The sequence below is a fragment of the Suricata suricatta genome, chromosome 16, assembly GCF_006229205.1.
Source record: "Suricata suricatta isolate VVHF042 chromosome 16, meerkat_22Aug2017_6uvM2_HiC, whole genome shotgun sequence".
NCBI classification, from domain to species: domain Eukaryota; kingdom Metazoa; phylum Chordata; class Mammalia; order Carnivora; family Herpestidae; genus Suricata; species Suricata suricatta.
Window position 1 is genome coordinate 25,421,525 of NC_043715.1, and position 21,330 is coordinate 25,442,854.

The 21,330-nt window shown below is 43.7% G+C and overlaps 1 protein-coding gene across 5 annotated transcripts in view; it reads right to left on the reverse strand.

The window, feature by feature from the left end:
• Nucleotides 1-7,774, reverse strand: part of CCDC113 (coiled-coil domain containing 113) — a 35,047-nt gene extending 27,273 nt beyond the window's left edge. For 3 of the 5 annotated variants that reach the window (XM_029925753.1, XM_029925750.1, XM_029925754.1), the window contains exons 1-5: nt 7,582-7,774; nt 5,864-5,990; nt 4,724-4,885; nt 1,814-1,969; nt 958-1,038 (exon numbers count right to left, since the gene is read on the reverse strand). In XM_029925753.1, the coding sequence (XP_029781613.1) occupies nt 958-1,038; nt 1,814-1,969; nt 4,724-4,885; nt 5,864-5,990; nt 7,582-7,682 (627 nt within the window). In that variant the 5' untranslated portion in view covers nt 7,683-7,774. The remainder of the gene's footprint in view (nt 1-957; nt 1,039-1,813; nt 1,970-4,723; nt 4,886-5,863; nt 5,991-7,581) is intronic. The other 2 variants (XM_029925751.1, XM_029925755.1) reach the window with 2 other exon arrangements.
• Between the last annotated feature and the right edge of the window lie 13,556 nt (nt 7,775-21,330).

Consider the following 21,330-nt stretch of genomic DNA (forward strand, 5'->3'; position numbering starts at 1 on the left):
CTTCGTGTTGTTAAAGCTGTCCCAGCTTGCCTTTCGGGATCCCAAGTCAACCAGGCAAGAGTTCCGGAGATGTTCTTTCTCCCGTAAGACTTCGTGTCAGTGTCAGCAGCCACCTCTAGGGTGTATGCCATCAGTGCCCATATTTGAGTTGATTAAAAACATACTGAGCTAGGAGAGGACTGAGCCGCGGAGGCACGTTCTAGAGCCCCATGCTGCCTTCAGTCAGGAGCCTTTAGAGTCTGCCGCAAAGACACCCAAGCTCATGGTACCTGCGCCCCCAGCCACGTTCCCCAAGAGTCAGCAAGTATGTCCTGAGGGTCTTTCAAGGTCAAGCCAACTTCCTCTCCGGATTTGCCGGCACAGTAATAACTATATGAATCTACTATTACCACTGTAACTATGGCCACAGACTTAGTGGCTTAAAACAGAAGTCCATGATCTTCCAGCTCATGAGGTAGAAGATAGATGAGGTGGAACCAAATGGTTCTTTGGGCTGAAAACAAGGTGCTGGCAGAGCTGCACGCCTCTGGAGGCCCTAGAGGAGGCTCTGTTTCTTTGCCTGCTCCAGCTTCAAGAGGCTGCCTGCACTCTTGTTCACGACCCCTTCCTCTACCTTAAAAGTTCACCCCTCTGATCCCTGCTTCCGTTAACATGTCTCTCTCCTGTCTTCCCTTCCAAGTACCTTCGTGATTATACTGGACCTACTCAGATAACCCAAGATAATCTCCCTCTGAGCCAAGGGGACATTATTGTAAGAAAATCTCAAGATCCTTGACTTAATCACACATGCAAAATCTTTTTGCCGTGTGAGGTAACAGATTCCAGGGATTAGGACATGAATATCTTTGGGAACACATTACGGTGTTAAATCACAGTAACAAGGAAGGAAGGAGGGAAGGAGGGAAGGCAGGGAGGAAGGAAGGAAGGGAGGAAGGGAGGAAGGAAAGAGCCACGTACCTGTCTCAATTGTAAAAGCATCTTTTTCCTCTGCGCTTTGAGAGATACATTTTTCAAACGTAATTTATCCTTCATACTATCCTGAAAAATACAAGTAAATTTTTAATCCACTTCTCTTCTTCTGCCTTGTTGGTGTGAAAAGTTGGTAGGTTAGGAGCTGCAAACCAAACCTTGAACCTAACATTCAGTCACTTATTTTTACGTCTTTCTACCCAAGCTGGTATTACTACAGCACTTCACTCGTGACCAAGAAGCAGAGGTATCTGGTCTGCTCCATGCAAATTTTCCACTGCTTTAAATTCAAGATAATTTGGGTATATCATTTGGGTACACGGGCCATTTCTGACCAAATGGTTTTATGATTCTTTGGTCTCTTATTCTCTTGGTAGTTTACATAATTTTTTTATCACTTATAACACATTAAGGATAATAACTCTGCGTATGTCCAAAGCTTGACGTGCTACAAAATCTTTGAAAGTGAAGGAACTTAATTTTATGTCTCCTTATAAATAATGGAACTTGGAGAGTTCCCAGCTAGGTAGACTACCTGACTAGATAGACTCTCACCACCTATCTCCAGAAAATATATCAGATCTTGAAACAAATAGTAACAGTTAAAAAGGAAAAAAATCAGTATGAGATACTACTAACATTCATCCTGCCTGATTCATTTTAGCCTTGATAAACTTGCATTTTAAGACACACTGGGAGCGATGCGATAAATCTGCACGTGCAGACAGCATTTGCGGTGTTACAGTGGGCCGAGTGGAGGGGGCTGCTTCACGTCGGTCATTCTAACGTCATCATCTTATGAATCTCTTCTTCCTTTCTAAGCCCCAGCCTCCTGCCAACTCACCCTCCGGCAGTTCATGTCCTCAATGTACTTTATCATTTTCTGAGTGGCCAAGATACTCCCTTTCTTCTTGGGTATGGTTTTTAGAATATCTTTTTTAAACTCATACACTGCTTTCTGGACTTCAACCCATCTTATTTCAGCTTCCTCAATGATTGCCTGGAGGAGTCAGAACAAAGAAAGAACAGTTTCCAAAAATCCTCAAGGGTATCTCCCTCTAAGGAAACCTAGGTTCCCAGATCTCTTTGTACCCTAATACATGTTTCTTCTTAGTCTTAGAAAGGTATCTGTAAGATACAAATTTGACTACATCAATGTTATTATTAAAAAGCAGGCCTCTGGGGCGCCTGGGTGGCTCAGTTGGTTAAGCGTCCTACTCAGGTCATGATCTCACAGTCTGTGAGTTACAGCCCCACATGGGGCTCTGCAGAGCCTGGAGCCTGCTTCAGATTCCGTGTCTCCCTCTCTCTCTCTTTCTCTCTGCCCCTCCCCTGTTCATGCTCTGTCTCTCTCTCTCTCTCTCTCAAAAATAAATAACATTAAAAAAAAAGCACAGACCTTAAAGAAGGGGGTGTCCATAAAAAGGGGTTGAACAAACGAAAACAGTGCCTCCGATACATGTTTCCATATTAGAAATATTATTTTTCCATTAAAAATTATCACATTAATATAATGATAGGATAGGATATAAAAACATCTGGAAGGATAGACACCAAAGTGTCAGCCACAGTCACACCTGGAGAGATGGACTACTAGGGAGACAAACACTCCTACCATTTACTTCTGTAACGGTAATTTGAAAATCTGAAAAAAGATATTATAAATGAATATATGTATTGACATGGAAAGACAGCAAGTGCAAAATAGTTTCTAAAATATACTTTTTATAAAGAAATTCAAATATGTCTAGAAAGTAATCTAAACTCTAGGAGATAAACACAAGAGCCAACCCTATTTACCTCTAGGTGGTAACACTGTGGATGTTTACAAATGTTCCTTCAGCTTACCTATGCATTCAAATTTTGCTCCAACATAGACATTATCTTTGAATAAGAAAACACACACACACACACACACACACACACACACACACACACACATTATTTGAAAGAATAAAAGGGTGTCTGTAGCCACAGAGCAAATCACCTTAGTTCAGGCTTCGTCCCTGGGCGCCAAGAAGCAAAAACATCTTCCTTCGCGGCCCATCCCCTGACCTCCCGTTGTCTTCACGTGCCAGAACATCTGTCCACCTTCAATGCCACTTTCAACATGCCACCCTCCTGCTCAGCCATCCTTCTTGGGTCATGCTTTCTAAGACATCAAAGACAAACTCCCCTGCCTGGCTTTGAAGGTCTCCCAGCCCTACTCGGCCTGACTTCCTCATACAGCCCTCCAAGCAGCTTCTTCTCTAATCACGCCAGTCCCCTCAATGTCTTGAACGTGCCAGGTTCATTCCCACCTCCAGTCCCTAGCTCATGTCATTCACCTTACCTAGGGTACCCTGTTCTCTATTCCTCATCCTTCTCCAAGGCCATGCCAAGCCCTCTGCATAGTCCCATCTCCTCGAAAAAGTCTTCTCTGGCACTCCAGCCCGCAGTAGCAAGTTAACATTCAACAATGCATGTTTGGAAAGAGAGAGAAGGAGAGTCGGGGGAGGGCAAGAAGAAGGGAGAGAGCAAGGAAAGGATAGGTTTACATGATACAGATGATTCCATCAATAAAGACATGAGTCTTTAAATAATTAAATAAAAATAAATTTTAAAAAAATAGAAATAGAGGGATGCCTGGGTGGCTCAGTTGGCTAAGTGTCCGGCTTCGGCTCAGGTCATGATCTCATGGTTCGTGGGTTCCAGCCCCGCATCAGGCTCTGTGCTGACAGCTAACTCAGAGTCTAGAGCCTGTTTCTGGTTCTGTGTCTCCCTCTCTCTCTGACCCTCCCGTGCTGGTGCTGTCTCTCTCTGTCTCTCAAATATAAATTAAAAACATTAAAAAAAATAGAAATAGAAAAATTTAGAAATAGAACAGAAGTATCTCTTTTTCATACAGTATTGCTCTCTAACACATGCCAACAACTACATCCCATGGACAACTGAACTAACAGTGATGTTTCTTCTCTGGAGGAAATCTGACCATTTTGGTCTCCAACAGACATGGACCATGGTCATGTATGCTGCACACAGACGGTGATTTAAAAGATTTTTCATCCAATCCATTGACTTAAACCTCAAATTCCTTATATTATTAAGAAATTACTATATATTTTTAAGGGCACTTATGGTTATGTTTTTTTTAAAGAATCCATATCTCAGAGACATATACTGAAATATCTATAGATAAATGAAGCGATAAGTATTTTCACTTCACAATAGCCCAGTGGCCTGTCACAAGGGACAGGTAGGGACACGGAGGAAACACAGTGGCCATATGTTGGTGACTGTCGCATGTGGCTGAGTACATTGTGCTAGTCCCTCTACACGTGTGCATTTTTGACATTTTCCACTTTGGGGCGCCTGGGTAGCTCAGTCATTTAAGTGTCCGACTTTGGCTCAGGTCATGATCTCATGGTTTGTGAGTTCGAGCCCCATGTCAGGCTCTGTGTTGACAGCTCAGAGCCTGGAGCCTGCTTCGGATTCTGTGTCTCCCTCTCTCTCTGCCCCTCCCCTGCTTGTGCTCGCTTTCTTGCACTCCTCTCTCTCTCAAAAATAAATAAACATCAAAAAAAATTTTTTAAGTTTAAAATTTGTTGTCTCCTGAAGCAGGTGAGAAGTTCCTTAAAAGTCGGCCTTAAAATTGTCTTCTCCCACTTGTGTTTCTTTCAAAGTAACAGCAGGGATATGAACATACTATGGGTACTTCTCAAAGAGGTGAAAGTGGGGAGCCCAGGTAGGATGGGCTACGGAGACAAGGCTGTACCTCATGATGCTGCAGATTTCGTTCGGCATTTGCTCTCATGTGCCTCATTTCATCCTTCGTGTCCTCCAGCTCCTTTAGTATAATCTCACATTTTTGGTCGCAACTAAGGCCTAGGCCACGGTCCATATCTGTGCGGAATTTGGATTTGCGCCTGCCTCGTAACTGTAATGCAGGAAAAACAGGGCCATTGCTAAGTAGGAACTGATGCTCAAGTTGGGCATCGAAATGACCACTCCAACTGAATAGAAATTACCCTGAATGGCAGCCAGGGAGAACAATCTCGATGTGAAAGGATTCAGGATATTAGGGCTGCGGTGATGCTTGTTTCCCAAGTCAACCTAAGGCCCTGAGCTAAATAATTCAAAGGCCTCTGCATGATAATAATGAACTGAAATATAAATAAGGGAAAGTGACTTGAGGGTGGAAAGACTGTGAACCTGCTCTAGACTAGCATTCAAGGCCGTGTCATGGAAAGCCCAGAGCTCAGCGCTTCCTAAACGGAACACAGAAGAGAAATTGCACTTGGGGGTGCAATATTCAGCAAAAAACCAAACAGACACAAATATTTTGATTTCCTACACATTGAGGCCAAAGGTCAGCAGCAGATGGCCCAGGGAATGTGTGGGCCCAGAGGTGAGACTGTCTGGCCCTTTCAAAGACAGATCCACAGACAGTTTTAAATTTTAAAAAGTTAATTACCCACGTTTGAAAATCAGGAGATTCCACCAAAATAATCTAAATTTCAGCTTCTCTTGTAAAATCAGCTGCTCCAGCCAAACCAGGCCACCACCTGGTTGGACCTTTTAGACAAGGGAGGGGACTCCCTTGTGCCCACAGGAGACCCACCTCACTCCTCTATGCGGCTAGATGGGCCTTGTAAACATTGGAGGGTCCCAGTTTAAGAGAATTATTTCAAACAAAGTTATTCTGGGAGAGTCAATCCACTATTAATTGAACCTGATTCCCTTCACACGCACTTGAAAGAGAAACCCTGGGAAGGAGGGAGGTATCAAAAGTAGAACAGGGAGAAAATCATATGTCATGTGGCCAAAGAGGGCACGCCAAAGGCAGATACACAAATGCCACTTGCATCTAAAGGCACAAACAGAATAAAAGAATTCTCAGCTCTCCTCAGCATACCTGTGCAAATTCTGCTCCCATTACTTTAATTTCTGATAACCGTGGATGTCGCTGACCTGTGGGCTCCAGTTTATTATAATATTTCTCAAACATCTCTGTCTCAGTGTTGAGAGCAGAGTTTCCATAACTGCAAGACAGAAGGCACCTGAATAAGTTCTCCTAATAGAAGTTTAAACCCTAAATCACTACTATTTAAGTTGATAGCTACACATGACCTTCTGAGAGATACTTAACCTCTTTGTGCCTCAATTTTCCCATCTGTAAAATGAGAATGATAACAGCACTCATTATTTAAGGTTGCAATAGGGAATGCAAAGCCTTTAGAACAGTGTCTGGTACATGGTAAGTGCTATTTAAGTTTTGTTTTTTTTTAAATTCTGCTTAATGCAGGGCACCCGGGTGGTTCAGTCAGTTAAGGTCTGACTCTTGATTTTGGCTCAGGTCAGAATCCCAAGGTTCTTGCAGTTGGGCCCCACGTGGGGCTCTGCGCTGACAGTGCAGAGCCTGCTTGAGATTCTTTCTTTCCCTCTCTCTCTGCTCCTCTCACGCTTGCTCTCTCTCTCTCTCTCTCTCTCTCTCTCAAAAATAAATAAATAAAGATGAAAAAAATTTTAATCTACCTAATGAGACACAAAATTGAGAGAACAGGGATTATGTTGAAAATTGTTGCTGAGATGAAGCTACAAATCCCACCTTCAAGTATCTTCTAACCTATTTGTAAAATTCCTTCTGAATAACTACATGTGTGAAGTTACTATATATCCACAGTCTCCAGATGTTCCTTTGGGTTTATATTTCTCAGTTTAAAGAAAAATTTTCTGTATTTATTTTTGACAGAGAGAGCGAGCGAGAGCACAAGCAGGGGCAGAGACAGAGAGGGAGTCACAGTATCTGTAGCGGTTCCAGGCTCTGAGCTGTCAGCACAGAGCCCAACATGGATCTTGAACCCACAAACCATGAGATCATGACCTGAGCTGAAGCCAGATGCTTAACCAACTGAGCCACCCAGGCGCCCCTGTTTCTCAGTGTTTATTTTCAGCACCCAAGAGATGGAAGCATCCACAAGAAGTTTATGATTATAAATCGTGGAAAACCTTTGAACAGATGGTTTGTAAGCAATTAGGGATGAGGACCCTAGTTTATCCTGTATACACCAAGGTTATGACCTTTTTAACTTCTTCATACATGCAACACACAGGTTATTTTATATATGTGTGTGTATATATGTATATATATATGTACACACACATATGTAAACAGTTTAGATATTTTCATATATTACTGAGCGAAATCCTGTGGGCTTAATTTTAAGATTAAAAGAAACGGCTCATGGAAAAGCCCAAAAAATCAAAGCGCCTTTTTTCTTTCAGCATGTCATGTGCCCAGGTAGGCTGTGGGGCGGCACCTGAGTCTGAATCCCAGCACCGCCACTGGCTCGCTGCGTGACCTCGGGAAGGTGACTTAACCTCTGTGTCTCCGTTTCCTCACCGGTTCCCTAGGGTCACTGTGCCATTATAGAAGGTCATACGTGCAAAACCGTTTGCACGTAAGAAGCATTCAAAAAGTGGCTGCTATTCGTAATGTTACCTCAGTTCTGACCGACACTATTTGTAGACATATGGATAACATCTGTTCAGCTGCTAGAAGAGGATATGCTGTGAGACCACGAAGTTGTACAATTGACCTGTGAACCCCCAGAAGCCAGCCGGCCGGCGTACCTGACCTCTTCCACCAGCGCACACAGCTGGATAATAGGCAGCTCGTTCTCCTCCCCGCCCTGCAACTCGGTGGCAGGGGTCTCAGAGTCCTCATCACTCATCGCTCTGACCAAGTGGCCCTTGCCAATGCTCAGTAAGGCCAAGAGCCCCTGTGGTAGCGGCAGAGACACGCCCGGGCGGCGACCTCCGGAGTGCGTTGCCGCAGCGACCGGACGCGTGCGTGCGGGGCGGGGCTCCCGGAGGCCCCGCCCAGCGCTTCCCCCACCCCACCCTGCCCGGCAGTCTCCCCAGAGCGCAGCCACTTACTTTCTCAACAATCATTCATAACATGCTGATAATAGCAGCTACTGTTTGCAGGGCACTTACTATGCCCTTGGCACCATGGTAAGCATAGTTTATGAAAATGCTTGCAACAACCTTGTAATCTTAGCTATTATTCTGTTTATTCTCCAAATAGAGGAAACAGACCCAGAAAGTTCTTTCGGTTTGTCAGAGCTTCTTCCTTCCCCTACCTCACTCTGAGTCCCTACTCTGTTCACCATCTTCTGCTTCATATACACTAACTGTAGTTTCTCTCAGATACCGATATCCTGCATTCCTAGAAGGAAAAAACCTGGCTGGTTATTATTCATTGGTATAAACTCAAGAGACATCCCTAAACAGGCACTGAACACCTATTACACATCCTGGGGGAATGTATGGAGCCGGCAATTCCAGCTCTCGCTTCCAGTTACCTGAGAGGGAAAGAGTCCTTAAACCAGCTGTTGCAAGGGGAGTGAGGATAGCAATAATGTCGCTCTTCAAACATTTTCATACTCATCATCTCATTTAATCCTCAAAACAGTCTTCTGAAATTGGTACTACTGTCTTCATTTTACAGATGGGGAACCGAGCAAGAGAGTAGCTTTGATCAGTTGTCGGTGGTCACAGAGGAATGAATCAAGCTCTGGAAGAACCCAAAGTTCATGCTGTCAACTTCTACACTGATGTGTGTCACGGCAAGGATAGGCGGGGCAGCAGGGTAACTTCCTGTCTGTTCCCAGCGGGATGGAAGAGGGCAAAGGGCAGAATGGGCAAACTTCTCCTCTGAGGTGGGGGCGGGTGCTGGACGTGGTTAGAAAACAAGCTGTGATAAACTGCCTGGAGACCAAGTCAGCCGCCCTCCTCCACCGAGGGATGTGCCTTAGTTAGCATCAACACATAGTCACTAAACTCCAAAGAAAGGCTTTCATGCTTTGGGGTAAGATGCACAAATTTGGGATCAAAGTGGAATTAGTGGAGATGACGGCAGAGAAGCTGAGCCCTGCCATCAGCTTCTCCCCTCTGCACTCTAGGAGCAATGCAGACCACATTTAGAAACACTTAATAACGGGGCGCCTGGGTGGCTCAGTCAGTTAAGTGACCAACTTTGGCTTAGGTGATGATCTCACAGCTGATGAGTTTGAGCCCCACATGGGGCTCTGCCCTGAAAGCATGAACCCTGCTTTGGAGTCTCTCTCCCTCTCTCTTTCTGCCCCTCTCACACTTGCACTCTCTCTGTCTCTCAAAAATAAATAAATAAACATTAAAAAAAAAAAAAGCAAGCAAGCAAGCAATACTTAACATGTTCATATGTCAGGTGATACAAATGGATGCTGGCCCCAGGAGGGCCTGGAGCAAGAAAGGACTCTGCAGCAGGTCCACACTATGATGCAAACAGCCCTGTCTTTTTTTCATACACAGCACACGTCAGAGTTTCCTTCCTGTTTAAGGCTGAATGATATTCCACTGTATGCACACACCACATTTTGCTTATCCACTCATCTGCCAATGGATAGTTGGGTTGTTTTCATCAGTGCTTTAAATTTTAAACGCAAATAAAAATTTCAAAACTTATTAGGTAGTATGCTGTTCGATATTTGAGTATATGCAGTCATTGTAGGTTAATTGTAACTTAATAAAGCTATAAAACAACGAAGCGAACAAAGACACTCTCTTCTCTACTCCAGCCTTATCCATCACAGCACCGACTCAGTAGCTGCACTTGGATGTGTAGTGCGCGTGTCAAACTTAACAAACAGCTACTAAACCCATCGCCTTTTCTCCTCCCTCCAAATCTGCTTTTTGCCCATTCTTTTCCGTCTCAGTAACTGGCAGTTCCGTCCTCCTAGGAACTCAGGCCAAAAAACTGGGAGTAACCTCTTACTAACCCTCGACTCCCCTTCTTTTTCTCACCCCTGCACTGCATCTGTGAGAAGACCCCACTGGCTCTGCATTCAGAATAAATCTGGGAACTCTTATTATTATTATGACCATCCCTGTCCAAGCGACCATCATCCTTTGCCTGAATTATTGTGGTTGACCTCTCACTTTGCAATTTATTACATGTTAAATATATCCCCCAATAAAAGCTGGGGATGGGGGAGAAAACACTACCTATTCACCAAATTTTCACCTCTTTTATTTCACCCCTTCATCTCCTTTGGGTCTTTGCTTAAATTAGTATCTTCGCAATGAGCCTTCCTTAATCACCGTAGGTAAAATGAAACCCTGTTCCCACCCCCTCCCCACCCCACCCTTGGTATTCTCTATGTTTTATTTGTCCCATAATGCTTAACTAAATTACTGTATATTTTACTTATTCATTTGTTTATCTGTCTTTTCCTCCCCAGTTCCACCTCACCCACACCAACTAAAACGTAAGCTCCATGAGGGCAAGGATTTTATCTCTAATATCTAAAACAGATGCCCCATGGATATTTGTTAAATATGGGGCGTCTGGGTGGCACAATCAGTTGAGCATCCGACTCTTGATTTCAGCTCAGGCCATGATCTCAGAGTCATGGGATTGAGCCCTGCATAGGGCTACATGATGAGTGTGGAGCCTGCTTCTCTCTCTCTCTGCCCCTTTCCCTGGCTCACACACTCTCTCTTTCTCAAATAAAAAAATATATATTAAAAAATAATAATAACAAACCCAAGAATGTGAAGGCAGGAATGTGAGAAGTTTAAGAGCCCAGGTTCTGGGATCAAACAGACTCCGGTCAGAATCTGGGCACAGTTACTCTTTTGTTGTATGAGTGACTCTGGGCAAGTCCCTCATCACCTCTGTCCCAAAGTCTCTTCCTCCAGAGACAGGTGAACAAATAGGATAAATACCTATCTCATTGACAGCACTAAGAAGATGCACTAAGGCAGGGGGAGGTATAGAAGAGAGGTGGCCGGAGATGTCACTTTTGGTCTAGTTCTGACATTGCATGGCCACTGTCTTCACTCCCACCTGGAAAGGGACAGTGAACCTTGGGGACCAGCAGGGAGGCCATTGAGCTAGCACCAAGCTGAGAATATCCAGGCACTAGGGAGGAAAGCTAAGTCTCATGGGCATGCCTCCTTCTTCTGGCTTATGTCAGACATTGATCCTTCTCTAAGGTGGGCTGGTAAGGAAGGAAAGGTGGAGACTGCTTGCAAAGATAATCTCCATGCACTGCCCCTTTGACCTCCTTTCATTTGTAATCCAGGATCCAGCCTTGATTGCAAGATGACAGTCAGTTCCTTTCCCCAGGATGGGTGGGTGTAGCTGGTCTCAGAAAATGTTTGCTTCTTCACAAGAGCACAGCCAACCTCAGTCCTCTGACTGCCAACTTCACTGGCTTTCCCTGCACACCCATGTCCCCACCCCATCCCCAGAATTTATGCCCTTCGAAAAGCCATTTAAAACACATAATCTCTGCTTTTATCACACCCCTTGTGAGCACCAGTTATCCGGATAGCTTGTTTTCAGAGAACATAAATTACTATATTCAATGATCTTTTGAGAAGTCCTCCTTTTTCTTGGCCCCTATTGAGTCCTGGTAATTTAGCAAGCAAAATTGGTTGGTTTTGAAATATGAACTGAGGATACAAAGGGTGGAGTGGGAATATTCAGGCTTCCTACTCATGGCCGAAGAGTACACATGAATACAGCCCGTCATCACATCAACCTCTCACCTGTGCTGCTTGCTGATTCTCCCTCTGCCTCCTTCACATCACCACCCCTCCATCTTTGTGCTAGTGTATCTCACACTCCAGCAACCAAATCTCTTGCTCCTCTATGCCCAGGGAGTCTAGTGCCCGTGGACTTCATTTCCCAGGATCCCTTGCTGGCTGACTTCCGGCTGGCTTCAGCCAATGAGAGACACCCAAGGAGATCAGAGGGCGGGAAGAGAGAGCATCCAGGGGATTTCTTCGCTGCTGCTTATCTGCTTTGGCACCACACTCCTGGTGGGGCACAACCCCTCCATGACCACACCTCCTGTTTGGCATCCTTTCACTCACAGTACCCTCAATAGACACTAGTTTCAGCATTCGTCCTCTTCCCTTCATACTTAGAATGCTACTGATCCCTGGATACATCATCTTTGTTGGTTTCCTTAGCTGTGCCCATGTACTTGTAAATAGTCCCTTGATTAAGGTCTATTCGGTTGAACTGAGTGAAATTCTGTTTCCTGCAGGACCCTGACTAATAAATACATCTGGACTCCACCTACCTGATAAGTTTATCTCACCTTCAAAAACTATCTGCCTAGTAGCCAGAGAGGTTTGCTGTGCATATATCCTTGGGAGAGACTACTGTTGCATATGAAGTCACTCAAAACTTTAGTCCATCAGGTCCTTTTCTAAGAATCAGGCTTTTTATTACTAGAAAACTAAAAGAAATGGGAAAGGGAATGAATTAGAGGTGGAGGTGTCAGGAGCAGAGTGTTTTAGTTGTCTTAGGTTCCAGGCTGGTTTGGCTACTGGCCACTTGGATAAGTCACTCAGTGTTTTTGTCCCTCAATTTCCACCTTCATAAAATGAGGATGACAGAGTTTAAGTGACTACCCTATGCGTCTTACAAGTTTACTATCAGGCTGAAATGAGATGGAGTAAGAGAAAGTAATACTTTTGGAAAGTATGACACCAAGATGGACACCCGGGACCTCCTCCGTCTGGATGGAGCCACTACTCCAGTTTAACAACAATCTGTAATAGATCATTAAGTAAAAAACTGACTCAGCTTGCAGGCCTTAAATATAGTGATGATAATTGCCATTATTATTTCTTAATATATTTATTACTAATTAGGTAATATCATTATTGCTTAATGAAAACACTTATAACAATTATTGTTTCAGTTACTGTTTATTGATTGCTAGCCATGTGCCAGACGTTGTGCTAAGCACGTTCTACACATTCTCTCATTGCATCAGTTTGATGGTTCTGTAAAATATATGCACCTTCTTAACCCCTGTTTTACTTGTGAGGAAACTGACATTCGGAGATGTTAAGCAACTTTCCCCAAATTACTCAGGTATTCTGGGTTTGAAATGCAAATTCAGCTTTCTCCTACTTTGCTCTGCCCTCTCATGGCATCTGCCTGTTAGAGCAGCAGTTCTCAGTTGCAGAGGGGGGACAAAATAGCTCCCCAGAGGAAATTTGGCAATGTCTGGAGATATTTTTGTTTATTTTAACTGAGGGGGATGTTATTGGCATCTAGAGAACAGAAGCCAATGGTGGTGCTTGTATTTGTTCCCCAGGGCTCCCGTAGCAGATTACCACACACAGGTGGCTGGAAACAACATGAATTTATTGTCTCATGATTCTGGAGGCTAGAAGTCCACAATCAAGGTGTAAGCAAGGCCATACTCCTTCTGAAGGCTCTAGGGAACAATGCTTCCTAGGTTGCGGTGGCCTGTAGCTCCTTCAGTCCAGTCTCTGCCTCCATCTTCACGTGGCCTTCTTCCTCTGCTTTTCTCATGAGAACAACAGCCATCACATTCATGGCCGACCCTAAATCCAAGACAATTTCATCTCAACATCCTTAACTAGTTACATCTGCAAAGATCCTTACTTTAAACAAGGTCACATTCTGAGGTTCTAGGCGGACATGAATTTGAGGGCACAGTATTCAGTCCACTAAACCTTCAGTGCACACGACAGCACCCCACAACAAAGAATTATCTGGCCCAATAGTGCTGAGGTTGAGAAACCTTGCTATAGAGGGAGACATTTCTTATCTGAGAAGTGAGAATGTGCCTCTGTTAATCCACCTAGCTACAAACAGAAAGGGTCTCAGAGCACCTTAAAGTCCAGAGGTCACCCTCTCCTTCCACTTTTCTGAACCACTTCTTCTGATCGCCTCCAGTATCTCCATGTGGATGCTGCCCCCTGCCTGGCATTCTTACAGCACTTTGCATTTTGACATAAGAACGATATGGTCAGATCCACCCAAAGTGTTAAGCTTCAAACAGTATAAGCTTCAAAAGAAATGCCTGCCTTCTTTCACAAATGGGAAGATGCTCAAAAATCGAAGACAGGAACTCAAGCTTGTTGGCAAGTGACTATTTGCAAGTTATGGGAAAGGGACTAGCCCTGCAAGGTGGATCATCTGATGGCTGTCAGGGCACTTTCCTCCATTCTTTCAACAAATATTTGTTGAGCACCTACTATGTGGTTGGCCCTGAGGATGAAGTAGTGAGCAGCAAGGCTGGTGTACCTGATCATATGAACCAGCCAGTCTGATACAAACACTTATAATCCAGTGTGATAAGTGCTATAAGAGGAAAATACAAGGTGCTTATATTTCAAGGGGTCATAAAGGGTTTTCTGGAGCAAGGGAGGTCTACGCTGAGATTTGAAGACTGAGTAAGATTCAAATGCAGGTGCATCAGGCTAATTAGTCCAAAGTCAACCACAAATTTAGCCCCCAAATAAAGACCAAAGGAAGAGTAACATTGGAAGAGGAGAGAGCTTGTGCAAAGGCCCAGAGGGGAGAGTGAGCACGTCTGGGGAACTGAAGGAAGGTCAGTCTGTGCTTCACCCCCACAGAAGAACAAAGTAGAGAAGATCATTGCTAAGGTTCACCTTCTGGTTTTCCTCCTTGCCCTCTGGGGGCTCCCTTTGACCTCCCTTTCTAATGTGAGCTGTTATCAGATGCCTCCTCTTGGTGTCCATGTTGAACACAACTCCCTTCTCAGTTTCAGGAACCCCTAGCTAGGTCTGATCCCCAGGTCAGGAGAAAAGGCCTTTGATCTTATCCAGAAGCAAAAGGGGACATCAGGCATGACCAGACATCTTTGGTGTCTTATAAAATGTATAGAAATTTCTTTTGCCCCAGCTAGGGTGAAGCAGAGGCAGAAGGTCCTGGCAAAGCATCAGAGCTTGGGCCGGTTCACTCACAAGGTAGCCCCCACTTTGAAAATCAGAATTAGAGGCACATAGCGAAAGCCCAGGACAGTCAACATCACTGTGCTACCTGCCCTCTCTGGATCATGGAGGAGCAAAATGGTTAAGAGCCTGGACTCTGGAACCAATGACCTGAGTTCAAACCCAGTCCCAGATCATTCCTAGTTGTGTGACTTCAAGCAAGTCACCTCATTTCTCATTATCATGGTGCTGCCCCCTAGAGGTGTGTGTGTGTGTGCGTGAGCAACTTAGGGGGTCATAAGAGCACTCCAGGAAGAGTGCACAAGACTTGATACCTAAAAAGTGCCCAGGCCTTTGGCCTTGTTTTTTGTCTCATCTTGAACCATAAACCCAGGTCCACCCTCCTCCTTATCCACTTTCTGGGGAAGCTCCCCAAGCTGAGACGAATAAAGCAGGAAATGGAAAAAGAAAGTAGTCCTTCCCTTAGGGTAGTCATTTAAAAAAAACACCGAATATAATTCACACACAGCATTATATTAGTTTCAGATATACAATATAGTGATTCAACAAGTCTCTGCTTTACTCAGTGGTCGTCATCATGATAAAAATTGTGCTCGTAATCCCCCTCGCCTATTTCACCACTCCCTCCACCCACCTCCCCTCTGGTAACCACCAGTTTGTTCTCTATAAGTAAGAATCTGTTCTTTTGTTTTTCTCTTTTTTTCCTGTGTTTGTTTTCTTTCTTAAATTCCATATATGAGTGAAATCACATGGCACTTTTCTTTCTCTGACTGACTTATTTCATTTAGCATTATACCCTCTAAATCTATCCATGTTGTTGCAAATGGCAAGATTTCATTCTTTTTTATGGCTGAGTAATATTCAATCATACAGATACATACGTGCAAATACATACATATATATGTATGTATATGTATCACATCTTCTTTATCTTATCTATCAATGGACACTTGGGTTGCTTCTATAGTTTGAGATTCTAAATAATGCTATAATAAACATCAGGGTACAAATATCTTTTCAAATTAGTGTTTGTTTACTGGATCACTTTTTTTATTTTTTACTTATTTATTTTTAAATGTTTAATTTTTTTGAGAGAGAGAGACAGCATGAGCAGGGGAGGGGCAGAGGCAGAGGGAGTTACAGAATCTGAAGACAGGCTCCAGGCTCTAAGCTAGCTGTCAACACAGTGCCCAATGCGGGGCTTGAACCCATGAACCGTAAGATCATGACCTGAGCCGAAGTTGGATGCTTAACCAACTGAGCTACCCAGGCGCCCCAGATCACTTTTTTTAAAGTAAACTTTTTGTTAAAGAATATCACACAGGACGCTGTGCACAAATCATAAATGCACAGCTTGACAAAATTTCAAAAACTGAGCACACTTGTGTAACCAACACATGACTGAAGAAACAGCATTACCAGCACCCCAGAGGCCTTCCAAATACTTTTTAACTGTCACCACCATCTTGTAGAGCAACCATGACCCTGACTTCTGAATCGGACATGAGTGTTGCCTCTTTTTCTATTTATACAAATGAAATCATGCAGCCCATGTGCTCTTTTGTGTCTGGCTTCCTTCACTCACCATCACATTGACGGGAGTCATTTACATTGACGTGGGTAATCAGAGATCGGCCATTCTCATGGTTATACAGTATTCCATTGTGTTTGTCCACTCCACTGTTGATAAGCTTTTGGGGAGTTCCCGGTATGAGGCTATTGTAATAAGTGTTACTATGAACATTCTAATAAATGTCTTCTCGTGAACATATGTACGCATTTCTGTCACATAGACACGTAGGAGTGCAATTGGTGGCTAGTAGACACTGTCAAACAGCTTTCCAGAGTGATGATTCCAGGTATTCACTTTTTAAAACAATCTGTGACACAGGGCACGGTGACCTCCTTCAGGACAATCATTTATTCACACACATTTAGGAAGCCTGGGTCTGTGCCAGACACTGAATGAGCTATCAGAAGGCCACTGTGGAAATGCCATAGGCTAGTCCTGGCCCTGTGTGCCCTGAGATCTATCTCCTGTCCATCCCTCTCCCTTTCTCCTTCCCCTTGAATGTGTTGTAAGGGGAGAGCAGGGGTAGCATAGGGAGTCTTTCAAGCTGCATTTCCCAGGCTCCTGTGTTGGCTGGAGTTCAGCAGGCAGGAGAAAGGATAAAACTGGGCTGGGGGCTCCCTCTCTCTCTCTGCCTGATTGTGGCTGCGTCTCTCTCCCACGGCTCCAGCTCCCACAAGACAGGCCTGTTGTGGTCCAGCTTCCACAGATGACCCTGCCCTTTGGGCTCCAGTGACATCACCTGCTCCTCTGCCCCTCCAGTGGCTTTTTACACTTGGTGGCTCTTAGAATCCCCCACCCCCTCCCACCATCTATGCATCCAACCAATTCCCTGTCATCATACCCTTTTTAGATGCTTTGGAATGATTTCCTTTTCCAGGTTGGAACCTGGCTGATCCTGGCAGAGAGCTCCAGAGTTGGACAAGTCTTGTTCACCAAGCCCATTGCACTGATGGTAGCAGATGAGACATATAGGCGGGGGGTGGCCATTGCCCGTGCTCTAGGTTGCCTGGGTAGTCATCCGGAGGACTTCCATCAGATAGAAGCAGCTGCTCCTCCTGGACCAAGCAGCAGTGCCAGCATGCCCCCTCAGTGTCGGGCTAGCCACCGCCACTTCTTCCAAGGCATCCCTCTGTCTGATTCTATGGACCAGAGAGGTCTGTGGCTGTTGGCCCTTGTGAGGCGTAGCCCCAGAGTGAAGAATGGCATCTTAGATTTCATGGTGATCCTTGCACAGTAAATACTGATAATTCACACATGAGAATTTACTATGCGTAGGCACGGTTCTGAGCACTTGACAGGCCTTAACTCAGTAAGAACATGTTATTATGATCCCATTTTACAGATAGAAATTGAAGCATAGGAGCTAAAGCAACTGATATTCCATGTGATGTTTATTGACGACAATAAGATCAATAATTGGTGTGGCAGAGTGCTTAAGAACACTGGCCTTGGGGACACCTGGGTGGCTTCGTCGGTTAATTCTCAGACTCTTGATTTCAGCTCAGGTCATGATTTATCGGTTCATGAGATTAAGCCCCCACAGTGTCGGGCTCTGTGCAGACAGCACTGAGTCTGCTTGAAATTCTCTCTCTCCTTCCCTCTCTGCCCCTCCCCAACTTGTGTACACGCACATGCACATGTTCTCCCTCTCAAAAATAAATAAATAAACTTTAAAAAGCAACAAGAAAACCCTACCAGTCTTGGAATTCAAAAGATGATGGTTTGAATCTGGATTCTGCCCCTTGCTTATTTGTGATTTTCCTCTGTTTCCTTTTCTGTAAAACAAGGTTAATGACACCCACCTCTCCTGAGTCCTGAGCAGATTAAATGGGTGAGCATCAATGGTAGTAGAGCCTGCAAAATTTAAACATGTATGTTTATGTGTACATGTGATATATAATGCAAAATTACACTTTATTGCATATATGTTACAATTCAGAGTTTTGGAGTCATATACTTCTTTATGATTAGTTATAGCCTGTAAACAAGTTCTGACCTTCAGATTTAACAAGCCAATTATTAACTTATTTTATCTGATAAAATAATACATTAAATAAATTTGCCTATGTTATTCCAGACACTAGCCTCAGATCATAAATTACCCCTGTGGAGATCACATTAATAATCCCAGTCCAAGAGGTGTATTGTTAATAACTGTGCTATCTTAAATTTTTTATTTTGAAATATTTCAGTTGCAAAATATAACCAAGGATTGTCATACACCTTTTCACAGATTTTCTACATTCCCCATAGATTAATATTTTACTACATTTGCTTTATCATTCTCTCTTTATACATACATATATATATTAGATGTTCATCTATATCCCTTACCCAAATGTTTCCTTTTTCTTAAACATTTGAGAGTAATTGCAGATCTGATATGCCCCTTTATCCCTAAATACTTCAGTGTTAATTCCCTAAAAGCAAGAACATTTTCTTGTAAGATTATAAAAATCAAGACATGAACATTGACTTCATATCAATATCTAACACAGAGATTTAATCTAAATTTTCTCAATTATCCCACTAATGCCTTTCATAGCAAAATAACAACATGTATTTTTTTGGCCCAGAATTGCATTAAGTGGTCACACGTCTTTAGTTTCCTCGATCCGAAAAAGTATTTTAGTCTTTGTCTTTCCTGACCTTGCATTAGTGAAGAATAAAGACCGCTTAGTTTGAACAGTGCTCTGCAATTTGGGCTTGTCCGATGTTACGTCAAGGTGACGTTCAATTCTGCATCTTGGACACAGAAGTGATCCGTCTGTCACTCTCAGAGCAACTGGTCAGAAAGCGTTGGATATCATCTGGTTTTAACTTTGATCACTTGGTTAAGGTGGGGTCTGCCAGGTTTCTCTGCTGTAAAATTAGTGTTTTTCTCTTTGTTGTTTATAACTACCTTGTAGGGAGATACTTTACGTCTATATAAATGTCCTGTTTCCCATCAGACCTCACCCACCAGGTTTAATATTCATTGGTAATTCTTGCCTGAATACATTGTTACTGCGATGGCTACCAAATGGCGACTTTTCTAATTCCACCATTTCTTTTATGTTTATGAGTCTGGATTCTACTTTATTTACTTACATCGATGTGGACTCGTGGATTCTTATTTTATTCTATGAGTTGTAATCCCTTACCATCATTCTTTAATTTGATGCTCAGATTATACCGGCCAATGGGAGCTCCTTAAAGCTGGTTCCTTTGTTCTTTGACATGTTTCCACCATTTTGTGTGTGTTTGCTTACTTTCTGGCAAACAGGATGTTTGTATATATTTCCCTTACCCAAATCTGGAATCAGCCATTTCCCCAAACAATACTAGTTTCTTTTAGTAGAGAATTTATACCTTAACTTTAAAAAACGATGAAGGAGAGTAGGAAGGAAAAGGTGGAAGAGGAGGAGAAATGCCCAAAAGTGGGTCAGGGAGGTTTACAAATATTATAGCAGATGTTTTGAGTGTTTACATTTAACAAATCAACAGTTTTATTTATTTTTAAGTGATTTTAAAGTCTTTTAAAAATGTTTATTTATTTGGGGGGGAGGGCAGAGAGAGAGGGAGAGATTGAATCCCAAACAGTCTCTATGCTACCAGCTGCAGGGCTTGAACTCTCCAGCAATGCTATGAAGATCAGGAGTGATAGCATCTGTTTACGGTCTCTCTGTGCCACCCCACCAGCAGGAAACTGTAACCTCCTTGAAGACAGGGACACCATGTTTTTGTCCACTGTCATATGCCTATGTCTATGAGAAACCAGCCCAGATGGAGTGCTCAGGAAGTACACATCGAAGGAACAGAGGCAAACAGTTATTATGAAAGACCAACTGTTGTTGTATTACTCCTATGTGTTAAAAAGCAAAATAAAGAAGCATAAAAACAAAGTTACAGAAACTGCCTACATGGCCAGCCTGGCTATGGTAACACCTACATTATAGGCCTGTTGTAAGACTGACATGAGATTGTGCACGTAGGGCGCTTGGCGCCCTGCCCAGCCAAGAGCATATGTTCCATCAATGCTGGGTGGATGCAGGAGCAATGACCCACTCAGAGACCAGAGCTTGTCTGAGGGGCCCTCTGCTCCTGCTAGCCTATCACCAGCTGCTTAGCTAACACTGGATACTGAGGAAGGAAACCATTGTCTCTGGACAGAAGTGTCTTTCTTGTGTCTTAAGGAGCGATCCTGTGGCAGACAAAAAAGCATAGAGGGCCTGTGGCGTTGGCTGAGAGGCCACTGCACTTAGCTCCTAACTTGCCCTTCAAATAAGTGGTCTGATCTTTTAAGGTCTAAGTCTCCTCATCTGGAAAATGGGATGTTTACACTCAGTTCCAGTTACATTACAGGTGGTCCTGAGGGCTAAATAAGAAAATGGCTAAGCCTAAAAGTTTGTTTTTTTTAATAAAAGGTCACTAACGAAGCTCAACAGATGATTAAAAGCATTTGCCATCTCCAAACCACCCACACAAACATACACATGTAGGGCCAAGGGTGCTCAGGTCCCCATTTTCAAGACTATTCCTAGTCACCCTCCATCCCTCCTCTTCTTCTTTTATTCTAATCAATGGATCTTGATTGACCAATGGACACCCCCAGCCCTCCAACCCATGCTGGATCCAAGATCTAGCTTTGTGTTAAGGCCTGGATTGAAAGGGCCTCTGTTTCTATTGGTTTGGAAAGAACTCTCCTTTTAGGGTTGTCGAAACAGGATGCTCTGCAGACTCCAGCCCCAATGACAGCTCAGTTGGAAGAAGAGGAGAGCCATCTCCACCCCTCCCGAAAAGTGAGTCACCCTCTCAACATGCCCTTCTGATGTCACAGCTGGTTCTACCAGATCCCTCTAGAGCTGGGCCTCACCCCTGCCAAGCTGGAACCCTCACCCTCCTTCTTTGATGAAAGCAGGAAACGCTTGCCAGACAGAACTACCAGGACCCCAGAATCCCATTCTATTGAAAAGTCCTTCAGACTATCATAGTTTCTATCAAACAGTTATTACTGAATGACAGAGAGGAAA